The sequence below is a fragment of the Talpa europaea genome, assembly GCF_964194135.1.
Source record: "Talpa europaea genome assembly, chromosome: 5".
In the NCBI taxonomy this organism is placed as follows: Eukaryota; Metazoa; Chordata; class Mammalia; order Eulipotyphla; family Talpidae; genus Talpa; species Talpa europaea.
In genome coordinates, this window is record NC_140071.1 from 49,897,481 (window position 1) to 49,910,281 (window position 12,801).

The 12,801-nt window shown below is 37.5% G+C and overlaps 1 protein-coding gene across 4 annotated transcripts in view; it reads right to left on the reverse strand.

Moving 5' to 3' along the window:
* ARHGEF28 (Rho guanine nucleotide exchange factor 28) overlaps window positions 1-12,801 on the reverse strand; it is a gene marked incomplete at both ends in the record, with an annotated part of 239,958 nt that overhangs the window by 101,500 nt on the left and 125,657 nt on the right. For all 4 annotated transcript variants that reach the window (XM_084234065.1, XM_084234064.1, XM_084234063.1 and 1 more), the window contains 3 exons: window positions 3,715-3,757; window positions 7,248-7,359; window positions 9,709-9,916. In XM_084234065.1, the coding sequence (XP_084090191.1) occupies window positions 3,715-3,757; window positions 7,248-7,359; window positions 9,709-9,916 (363 nt within the window). The remainder of the gene's footprint in view (window positions 1-3,714; window positions 3,758-7,247; window positions 7,360-9,708; window positions 9,917-12,801) is intronic.

The window sequence follows — 12,801 nt, forward strand, 5'->3', positions numbered from 1 at the left end:
AGAGGTCTGCTGCACCACGTGGGTATCTCCCTGGCTGGAGATTGAACTCGTGCTGCCGTGGCTGCGAACAGCTCCATAGGCTGCATCTCAACCCACTGCACCACCAGGGAGGCCCAGAAACAGTCTTTAAAAACTATCATATTATGGATTCAGACATATATATATACATATATATATATATATGATTACATAAGAAAATACTAAGTTCAATGACAACTTTGTTGGACTTCAGGTTTTCTCATGTGATTGGTGACAGGCTTAGACTAAATTATCTCTAAGGCTCCTTCCCACACTGAAATACCATATGTGCTTACTTAGTATATAGTATCACAAACCTTTAAGTTATTTAACCTCAAAAGTCAATATTTGAGAGTTCAAATGTATGAATCCACTTAGGAAAAAAAACAGTAAATGGCTTCCGAGCTATCTCCTGCCATGCTGATCTAAGGACACAGGCATATCATGATACTCAAATCCTGCTCAATAAATGAAACTGGTTTTGCAACTTAGAACCCAGTTTTTAAAAAAAGTTAGAAAGATGGGGGCCTCCCTGGTGGCGCAAGGGGTTGGGCACCACACTTTGAAGCAGTCCGCAGCCTCTGCAGCACAAGTTCAATTTCCAGCCAGCCAGAGAGCAACCCACATGGCTCAGCAGACCTCTCCTGCCTCGCTCGCTGCTCCCCTCAGCAGTGTATTTCAGTAGATCTGCCTGTTTTGCTCCCCACTCTGTCTCTGGAGAATCCCTCACCCTCCTGTGCATCTGGCCTGTACCCCAGTTCTTGTATGCATAAATAAATAAATCTTTTAAAAAAAAGTTAGAAAGAGGGTGAATAGAAAGGAATGCAGCCTATGACTACCCAGAGTAACAAAAGGAACTCAGACCCTTTTCTTTCCTTTCTACACCCACAGATACCTCTGGTCAATTTTGCCTTAATAACTGAATGATTAATATTATGGGTAAAATTTCCATACCTCTTGGGTCCTAATTTTAAAAACAGATGGCATAATATTGCACAAGTTCTTTTTGAAATGGAGAAAAACACGTTCGAGAGCTTAGAAAAAAATCCTCTCTGGAAAATCTTTTGTGACTTTACCAAGTGCCATACAAGACCACGAGCAGGGTAGGAGGCCAGAGATGGTGAAGTCAATGTGAATCTTGTGGTCAAGAGTCCTCTCCCCCACTTCCTAGCAGGATACACCTAAACTCTTTCAAATAAAATAAAATTGATTCTTGTTCACTCAACTCTCCCCCAGTTCCCCATGCTATAGAAGATTATATCAAGAACAATGTTTCAGTTTTGATAAAAATATATAAATGTATCACAATTCACCAAATATCCTATCTACCTATACAGAATGACTTAAAATCATACCACTTAGCTTTTAAGCCAAAAACTGACAAAACTTGAGAGATGATAAAGTAAACATAAAAATACTGAAAAACTAAATATTTGAATGTCAGACGAACCATCCAAACTGGTAGCAATGTAGATACCACAGACACAATTTACATCAGATTTTGAGACAAGATAACATCAAGAAACCTCTGGACAAAGGTGGAAATTTGTTTGATTCCACGTTTCAAATATAACTTAACTATGTGGTTTTCACCTATATAAAAATGAAGTACCATACAGAAAAATTGAGAAGGGAAAAATCCACAACTGATTTCACAACAGAATTTAAATAACTTAATTTGCAAATATCAAGAGGGGGTGGAGAATCATTTAAGCCCTCTTCAACATCCCAAATGAGAATGTTTAACCTCACCTATCAATTTGAAGACCAATGAATCACACCCAATACTTTTTTTACAAGCCTATTCTTCAGCGATTCTCTTGCTATTGCCTTTTAAAATATCTTAAGAAAGTGTATCCTTAGTATCTTAATATTTAACCTATTATCTCCATAACCTTTTTTTTAAAGAACCAAGCACTTCAATGTTTAAAAAAATTCCCCACTATCCAAATTAAAAATTGACACAGGAGACTTCTTTGAGTACTCAGATGCTCCGTTTTTGGTTTGTTTTTTTTTTTAATAACAGATTTAAGGCAATAATAAATAACTGGTAATAAAATAACAGTCATGCCATATAATCTTGAAGACACTGGGAGGGCTGGAGCTTGTGCTCCTTTAGAAATGAGCTTGCAAAGTCTGGAATGAGTCCCCCTTCGAACCGGGCCACATTCTATTTCATAAATTAAGTGATTCATATAAATAAGAGCATTCCAAAGAAGGCTGACTTTTGAGCAAAGATCTGTAATATGACCGAAGGAAAGCATTAGGTATGCCCGGGGGTCTTTCTGGCATATCCAACAAGACACCAGAATAGAATAGTAGGTGAAATGAAAAATCTACTGGACTAGACAACCAGGGAATATGACAAAGTCTGATGCTTTCAGAAGGCATTTTTTTAGACCATGATGAACCAAAGAATAATAACTTTTTAAAGACCAGGAATGAGAAGACAGAAAAGGATAATCCCCATACATTTCACCCAAATTAAAGCCTTTATCGGCAATATTTAACCAACTACAAAATTGGCTTCTCCAACTTTAAATCCCTCTCCTGATGGAAATAAATCATGTTGGTTCTAAAATATCTTTAAATCAGTCCATGACTTCTCCAATTGTTACAAAACTAATAGGGGAAAAACTGCTAATTAAGATGACCGAGATGACAGTGAAATTGCAGAATTAATAACTCACTTAAGGACAGAGTATCTGTAAGCTGCTTAACACAATGCAAGGAAAATAAAAAAAAAAAAAAACTCAAAATGATCAGTTATTTCCGTGGCTGCTGTCCTCACCGCCACTGTCAAGTCACTGTCATCATTGTCATCCAGTCCTTATGGGTCATTCTTAGTATCCCTCTGTATCATTTCTATGCTAGTATCAAATATAGGAATGAACAAAAGGCTTTTTCTTATCGATATCTTTATTACAAGACTTAAAACAAAATAGTACAACTTGATCTATGTAGTTACCAGTTTCATACTTCAGCAAAATTGATCGTTTTCCTCTTTTTCACATGGTCTCTCAGAGTCAAACATTTAAGCCATTCCTCACACTTGTTTTGCACATAGCCCGGGGCTATTTCATAGTGTGACTTCTCAGCAGCTAGTTACTGAAGACCAGCAGAGCTCAACCACCCAGCAACAGCCCCACCTTATAGGGAAAAGAACCTTTAAGCTTCCAAATCTGCCTATCAGTCAGAAAACTGATAATGCTTAAAGTACTCTCTGCATCATTTATTTTTTGTTTCAAACTTAGCACTTCTAAGCAATACTTTATAAAACAGACATCAAAGATGACAGGTACATTCTATAACCACCTAGGGGCTGGTTCCCATGTTAAGTCTTTTTGAAGTCTTTTGGTCACTAAAGAGGGGCAAACCTGATGCTTTTCTTTTTTTTTTTTTTAACTTGATGCTTTTCTGAAGCAGGTGGTCTACACATTGTTCCCCTTGTTTCTGTACATGGGATCCGTATGGAATAATAATCCATCCCCAGTTCTGAGGCCTGCACATCTAGGGACTGAAAGACGAGAGCTGGCCAACCCACAATGATACACAAGCACAGGGAGCAAAGGATTCAGGCAGGCTCATTGCACAGAAACTTCTCACAAACTGCTGAACAGAGATCCAAAATGATGTACAAGTATTTCCAAAGGTGGAGCAAGCAGTCCCCTCAGAAATTTGGAAAAGTTAAAATACCTTTTTTCTCCTGGTGGCTCCGGTAAGCTGTAAGCTCTTTGCTCTACAAGACACAGAACAATATAATGAAAACTAAGGCCGATGAGCTAGCACTCATGTGTTAATCTAAAACATAAATACGTAATCATGTTTTGTCAATACACATACCACCAGTTAGGAACTAATGAGAAAACAAGTTATTTTATAGAAGCAGGGAATTGCTCTGGATACCTTTATCACTTTCCCTAGATTGGAGAGAATGAACAGGAGGCCAAAACATGGTAACATTTCATGTCTTTATGAACTAAGTTAGCATCAGCCAAGGGCAGCAAACATTTTCAGAATTGCAGAAAATTTGTTCTATCTCTTTGGCTACTTCTCTCCAGAGCTTCATCCCTTATCCATAACACTAATCCCCCCAACACAGAGAATCAATAAGTACCTTAGCTCTTATATAGCAAAGCTCAAAAGAAAAGTCTTCCTTAAGGCCAGCATAAGGAAGAGTCCGTGTTTAATGTAGCTACCACCCCTTTATAAAATCCTTGCAGCAGCCAGTTCAGGGAGGTGCTTTGTGGTTCCTGGGAAGGGAAAACCACCTTTCCCAGTGTGCTATTGGGGGCACAGAAAGGGCAGGTTCATGCAAGCAGCTTAGCACCATCGTGTTTCCAGAACTGGAGTACTTACTACGGGGATGGAGCAGAGACACTGATTTAGACAGTGAGAGAGACTGAAGAAGGGAACGGCCACTGTGGAGCACACCATCTACAGAGCAGGGACAAATCCTTTACCGTTACAATCCAGAAGAGTAAAGAGGCTAAACTAGGCTGCAAAGGGAGATGGGCCAGATACATAAGGAGGAAAACTAATAAATACATGTCCCCTGATATATGTAATTATCAATTTTGAACTTAATACTATTCTGTAGGTAATAGAAAATGTACTTTAAAGAGTTTGAAGGCCTTATTTTACTACTATTATTAAAGCTCCTCAAATTAAGTTCCTCAAATTAATCACCACCCTTATCATAAATAGGCTGAGCTGCTAAGAGAATAAGCTACATGTCCAAAATAATGCAAGTAAAAATGTGCAAGTACCACGCTCAGGCAGTTGGACAAATTCTAATAGGATAGATGCCATCCATCATTGCATATTCAAAAACATCCCCCTTCTCAAACTCTTACAATGTGGAACACATGTCCATCTTGGTGAGGTTGCCATCATCACCTTAGTACTGTTCCTCTCTATCTAAAGTCACATACCAAAGGGAGGACAGGATTGGGTTTTGTTTTATGTATACAGCATTAAACAATAAAGTTGTCACCAATGTACTCTTGGTTCATATAAAGGCATGGAAGTAACAGGGAAGAGAGAACATCACATATAAGAATAAAAAGGAATGAAAGACTTCTATCTTTGTATAGTGGTATTACAGTTACATACAGGAGTTTCACACTGGGGCGAAAGGAGACTTAAACTGTTTAAATAGAGAAAATTTTTATAACTATTCAAAACTCACCAAAGAGGACTTCAGCAAAGCAAATTATCAATTTGCCTCTCATTAATCTAACAATGAGTATCTTTCTAGTCAAGTTTTCACACCTGTGCTTTGATCACACACAGTTAAAATTAATCTTCCTTAAGAGTAAATTTATTCTTCATAGTCTCTTGGTTTTGATTGACTTAAATGGCATCAACAAATGTTTGCAAACATACATGAATATCCATTAGACTCTGTACATTTAGTGTGAAACCTCAACCTAAATTACCTGTTTGCAATTCTTGCCTTCTGGGAAATAATAAACTTCATTAAAATAGCCCTATCTTGAAATACACTGTCTAAAGATAAGGTTTTCCTCATAGAAAAACCAAAGGCTTTTCATGTCACAATTTATTCCTTTAAATTCAAATGCAAAGATTTAAGGATTGCATGTAAGTGGAAGATGCCTCCTTTTTTACTCATTAAAAATTTCATAAATCAGAGCTCTTTTCCCTTATAAAAAATGTATTCCATCTCAATCATCTCATCAATAATTTAACACTTCAGAAATGTCTGATTTTAAAAAATATACATACTGCAGATATAAAGGCAAGGCTCTCATTCTACACATTGCACAGTACACTTGAAGGTGTTTTCCTAATAGCTGAAGCATGAAGTTAATTTCCCATCTAGGAGCTACCAGGGAAAAGATGTCAAGCTGGGTGAAAGGAATCCCAACTTAAACAAAGGCTAGGGAGACACAGGGATCCTAGAAACTCATGAGATGGAAAAAAAAAAAATCCAGGGTAAGTGCAACCGAGTTTCTTTTTCTGTCCTCTCAAGGCAATTTTATTCTTTCTTAACCTTTCCTCCATCAACCAATTCTAAAAATTAAACTTGACACATTTGTTAGCCATCTTGCTTTTTCCTCTTCCAGTAAGACTTTCCAGAGAGAGAGAAAAGTATGCCTAGTAGCACTTGTTGTGTACTTTATCAATCTTACCTAGTTTATTCCTTCAAAAATTTTTATTAAACACCCCCCCATACAAGTCACTGCTTTAAGATTACAGTTCCAAGTACAAATATTATGTTTTCAATATTGTTCCAAATAGTATGAAAATGCAAGAAAGCACTGTAATAAAACAAGAATAAGAAATATGGAGTAAATTCAGTCCCATTTTAATTCATGTACAATGGTTAACTGAGAAGTGTATCTTGTGTTTTATGTCTTTCACGACTCTTAAGGATAATGGACAAAAGGGGGATTATCAAACAGATGGACAAAAGCTTTGTGACAATGCTATATGTTAGAGTGCCATGACGACATGTATATGCCAATGTAATTATTACATGATATATTATATACAGAAAGCATGAAATTATCATTTTAAAACAAAGTTGAAAATGGGGATGTTGACTGAGTCAGTATGGACAGTTCTGAGTTGTTTGTAATTGTTCTATATATTGACCTGAATTCACTTTTGAAAATTCATCAAATACCCGCTTTCTGTAGGTATCCTACAGAAAGTATGTGAATTAAAATTGTGTGTGAATTAAAGGTATGTGAATTAAAATTTTATTGTATAAAAGTCATATTTTTAATTCCTTACACTGCCACAAAAATGTTGAGGTATTTGCTCATGTCTCAAATTTGCTGTTAGTCAACTCTCTGAAGCCCCTTGCTAAAGAAAGGAAGAATATTCATTTGGTAATGACTCCAACTCTGAAGAGTTGTATTATTTCAGCAAATTATCAATAGACATAGGGCAAAAGTATTTTTTAAATAAAATCCTTCAATACCCTCACAGCGATGAACCTAAATAATTTCTAGTTTACACTAGCTTTGAAGAAAACAGTTACTCTAAGAATAAGGCAACAGAGAATACATGTTTATAATTTCATCAAAATCAAATCTATAACTTGATTAATGAGGCAATGAGAAAATGATTTTTCTAACCTATGAAAAATCAATTTGAAAATAGAATTGAAAATTCTTGCTGGCTAGGTTTATCATAACTGCAAATCTACTCTGGAACAAAATTCTTTTGAAGTCAAATGGTAAACAGTTCTTACTTACCTTCACTTGAATTGCACACTGTAAAATCACGCACCAAACGAGATTTTCCCAAGGAAATTTTGGGTGATGAGCAAGAATAAGAACGTGAGCGGACTCCAGAAAGTAATGATTCCTAAAAGGGATCAAAATAAAAATAAATTCTCCACAAAATTTGATAGTACTGTTGACTATGAGTACTACTAAATCAGCAACTTTGAAAAAATTTAATACATACATTTCTGATATAACTTTATTAATGAATTGTTTCTGCTTGCAACTTGCAATTTTAAAAATGTTATTTTTTAAATGCTTTAGTAAACTTTAGCTTTTGGGAACAATCATATATATTGTAGAACACAGTTATATTCCAATCAAGTAGGTAAAAATGAAAAGTTAAATCATATGACTTTCTCTGCATATTCAACAATGAATTTGACATTTTTTTCACCTGAGTTGTCAGTTTCGTTCATTTATACTACAGTGTTTAAACAAAAATCTCTATTAACTGATTCTCTACTAGTAATGATTATTAGAAGGTAGTGGAATAATAACATAAATTAATCGTTTTTTAAACTTCCAAACAGCTATTTAATGTTTTAATGTTAGAAATGCTGCTAATAGGGAAGAATGCACTAGGTCTATATACAAATCCTTCAATTCTGTGTTCAACTTTTTACAGGCCTTCCCTCTAGCACTTCCTAGAAGAATGTTTCAATACCACTGACTTACATTTCTTTTATTCCTTTTTTAAAACCTGCCATTTTTGTTTGTTTTCCCAATTGCGTATTATTTCTATGGTTATATTGGCAACATATGTGAAGATACAAGATGGCAGAAATGTGGTTTTCTTGTATGTTCTAAAAACTTAAATGAATATACAAATGAATGCCATTGATGTCACTTGTGGCACTCAATTTCCATCTAACAGTAGCCTAGAGACATCAGAATTCATCCCATTCATCCATTTTTAAGACACCACCTTAAGGAAAGAGTTAAAAGAAAGTAACGCCAAATTTGTTACTAAAATTAAGCCATCAGCAAGCCCTGCACAAGCACTGCCCTCTTTTGTTCTCCTTAAGTGAAAACACATGGTCATCCTAGGTTCACTGACTTAGTTAAAGAGCCTGGAGGAAAGTTGAAAACAGAAGCTTGATCCTGCTTCAGAGGGTCTTGGGCTGTGGGCCTCTGACTTTCTTGTGGGGGAGACCCATGACCTGGTTGTCAGGAAGGCCAGCCTGAGCTGTCCTATATCCCTAAGGGGAGCTGGCCCCCAGGGACCCTAGCCAAATGCCATCCCCTGCATTGAAGTCATGTATGGTAATCACTTTTCATAATAATGGGACTTTGGAAATCATCCAGAACCCTTTGGCAAAAAGCTTCACAGGGTAATTAGAGAGGCAAAGCAGGATTTATATGATAGGACAGATTCTTCTTAAAGTTGAACAACATGGGACTATTTCACAAAGATTGAATCACTTTTTTTCCAAGTAAGGATGAGTTTTTCACATTCAAAATGCAAAACTAAGAAGTGTCTACACTTAACCATACCCACTTCTTAGTAGCCAGAAATAACACGTGATCTTCAAGCTCACAAGAGTATGACAGCTCTCCAGGCCTCAGACCTGAGGAAAAGGGCTCAGGATGTGTGGCCAGAGGGTCTGAGTGCTGATTCTGACCAGGCTTGGGCAACTGGGACAAGACAGTCTCATCTGCTCAAAAATTAAAAGTATTATGTCCTAGGTGAGTTTTGAGAAAATTATTTATTCTGTACATATATAAACTATGTTTTGTAAATAGCAGAGCATAAACAAAATTAAAGCATTATAACAACCATATGTGCACACTTGAGACACTTGGGCATAGCTTTGTTGTTTCACAGCAGTAAACGCAAACTGAAAAGAAATAAGCAGACAATAATTGAAACCGAAAAGGAAGGAAACATATGGCCAAACAAAAAGGGATTTCTCTGCAAGACTGGAAGAGTTAAGTTTAAAAAAAAAAAAAAGGCCACAAAAATGAAGGTCTAATATGAAAATGCTAACCAGAGAAAAGTTGTCTCCTATGGAAAAACTGACAAATTTCAGGTGTTTCATATCTGTTCATGCAGCCAGAAAAGCTCAACAAACGTCATCTCACCCTTAGTAATATTATTTGCCTCATCACCTGAGTCATATTTTATGTGAGTAAATTTGATCACTTAACCCCATATAATACTACTAAAATTTTCCAAATATGTGAAAAGTTGCAGGAACTGGTGGTAAATAAATGAAAACGTAAATGAGCCCTTGTAGGTGAGGACTATACAAAGTAAACACCATGAGAGAGATGAAAAAGACAGACTCATTCAGACAGGCCGTGGGCCTCAAAAAAGAAAAAAAAAAAAGCTTGCATGTATGAGTAAAGCATCATTTGTCTTGCAAATAGATATATTTAGCCAACTTATTTTCTCAATATAAACTAAATGAACACTGAATTAGAATACCTTCGACTGCAGGTTACTTGATAAAGAAAGTGATTCAGTCCTGGAGATACTAAAGTCTGGCTCAGTGGTGGTCTCGAAAGAGTCCATTTCATCCCCACTAGGAATCCCAGTTCTAGGGGAACTCTGCAACCCTGGAGCGTAACCAACGTGTGACTTTTCGGGATGTCCTTCCCCTTCGCTGTCGACGTCCAGGGCATCAAGGCTAGAACTGAAGCACAAAGCAAGCAAGCAGGTCACCCACAGAAAAAGGAAATGGACTAAGTCACTGGCTTCTGTTTCTCTGAATTCAAATTCTCTCACTGGTGTCAGAAACAACAGGTATTCATTTAATTTCTAATGAAATTTATATTTAAGTATTCTTATTGTTCTTTCCCTACCCCCATGCCTTCTCTTTGAAAATAAAAATTAAGGGCCTCCCCTGGTGACGCAGAGGTTGAGCCCTGGGCTGAGAAGCTGCCCCCAGGCTCTGTAGCGCCGGTTCGATCCCTGGCCGCAAGCGAGGGTCCCACATGGCATGATAGACCTCTTCTGTCTCGCCCACTGCTCCCCTCAGCAGTGTATTTCGTCAGTCTGCCTGTTCTGTTCCCCGCTCTGTCTCTGGTGAATTCTCTTACCCTCCCTCGCTTCTGACTGTACCCAGTGCTTATATAAATAAGTCTTTATAATAAAAATTTATGTTCCTCCAGATAAACATTTCTACCTAAAAGTTGTAGCGGCGGGATGGCCACAGAGCAGGATTTCTATGATTCGAGCAGACGGGGTAAAAAAGAAGTCCTGGAGCCCTCAGTGGCTTTTCAAGCTTTTATTGGGATTTACCAGGTACACAGCTGACAAGGGGTGTCAGGGGGCTGGGAGGCTCGTAGGCAAGTCTTCACTCTTTCTGGGCTCTCCGGCCTTCTCTCGCATTCTCTCTGCTTCTCTCGTGGTTCTGCTAGTGTCCCCCTGACACCACCGTTATAAGCCCAGTCTCTCAGCCCAGGTGTACCCACTGACACATGCCCACACCCCACTCCAGGTGCCCGCCATCAGGCATGCATTCAGGACTGCAGAGATCCATCATCAATCCTAATGGTGGGAGGGCAGAAAAGCCTGATGCTTTTTATTTACCCTACAAAAGTCATTTTGAGTACTCTAAGGAAAAAAAGATTGTCTAATAGTCTCATCTGCTTATTTTGGCTTTTGTTTTTCTTGTCTTTGGAATCAAGTCTCCAAAGACATCTCTGAAATCAATGTCTCTGAGTGTTTTGACTGTTTTCTCCTATATGTTTTATAGCCTCCACGCTCATATCCAAGTCTTAATCTATTTTGAGATAATTTTTGTGCATAGTGTGATTTAGTGGTCTAGTTCCATTCTTTTGCACAATTTTCCCAGCACCATTTGTTGAAGAGACATTGCTTTGCCCATTTCTCCATTGCACACTCTTTGCTCTTTTGTCATACATTAACTGCCCGTGTCAAGTTAGTACTATCCTCACAGTAGTGTCCTCTTTTGCAAATGTAATTAGTACGAACCCCAAATAGTTACCGTTCAAATATCTAAAATGCAGATTTACCGCCATAGGGCTGCTTGGGGATCCTCTGGAGAGGTTTGCATGTGAAAATACACAGCATGGTATTCTCTATGCAGCCCGCCTGGCAGAAAAGGTCAGGATAGGTGGAGGGACATATAAGTTATGCAAAGTCCTCATCCCAGATTTAGTGTCAAGACACAGGTCAAACATGAGTCAAGCAAGGTCCCAAATGTGTCATATTATCATTTTTCGAAATATTTATAAATGATTCTCATGAGAAATCCACTTCAGAAACAGGTAGTAATTCTGCTCAACTACTGTTCTTTCCTCCTTTAACTTTAATAACCATAAAGTTAAAAGGAAAGAACTTGACCTCCCACATTCCTGGCTCATTCCATAATATTTGCATCTTAAATCTCAAACTGAGACAATGGCTTTCACATGCATGTTAATACACAATGCATTTATAAGTGTATTTTTCTTTTGATTATACTGTGAGAGTTACAATTTTATCAATAACATGAGAAACAATCTAGATTTTGAAATGTAAAGAACCAGAAAATGAAAATATAAATAACCATTTGCGTTATTTTTCTTTAAAAGAACCATATCTAATAGCCACTGAATATCAGCTTATTAAATGATGTGAAGCTTGGAATAGAGATACGACATATGTATTATTCATATGTGTACATATATACTATATTAGTCCTTGAAATAATTCCTGAACCCCACACCCCACACATGCCTCTACCAGCCCTGCTCCCCTGCCTCCAAGCTGTGACATGTTACAGAGGCTTCTAATTACCTTTACTCAGACTGGATAGCTTTTCCAATATTCTAAATGGGCAAAACCCTATCTGCAGTAGTGAGATGTTTAAACTTCCCAGGGCAAGACCATGAACACAAAGTATAATTTAGATAGCCCATGAGTGTTTGCATAAGCAGAACAGAGGAGGCATTGTGTCTTTCCTTCATCTATTCCTAGAGTGGTTCCTGCAGAGAAAGTATTCACTTCTCCTAGGTCACACAAGCCATAGAACTTAATTGCCCAGAATGCTCTAATCACACACAGTTAAACCTGTTTTTGCAGAACTCTATGGCACCTATCCTGCGCTGGTAGCCTCTGGTCCCAAGCACATATGTGGAGAGTAATCACAGCCCCACATCTTTAAAACCGCAAATCACTAAGTGGAAATCTAAAGAAACTATTTTATTATTTATATATCAGACACTACTTGTGATACCAATACCTATTCAAGTTTTACAACCTCAAGTGACTGTTTATCACTGCAAAGTACAACAGAGATGGGTGCCTGCTGATCACTGATCATCTGCCTTTTTCTCCTTTCTAATCAATTAGATCTCTGCTGAATAGTCATTCATCTAAGCTCATTAGATATTCATTCATAGATTTTGATTCATGATTTCAAATGTATAGCTATTGTCATGAATTCAGTTTCAATACTGTACAGCATTCCACTGTGTAACTGCATCTTAACTTATGTATTTCCCATTTGGGTTCTTTCCTGTGCTGTAGATACTCATGTATCTGTCTCCTAGGACACTGAAGTAAAACTGT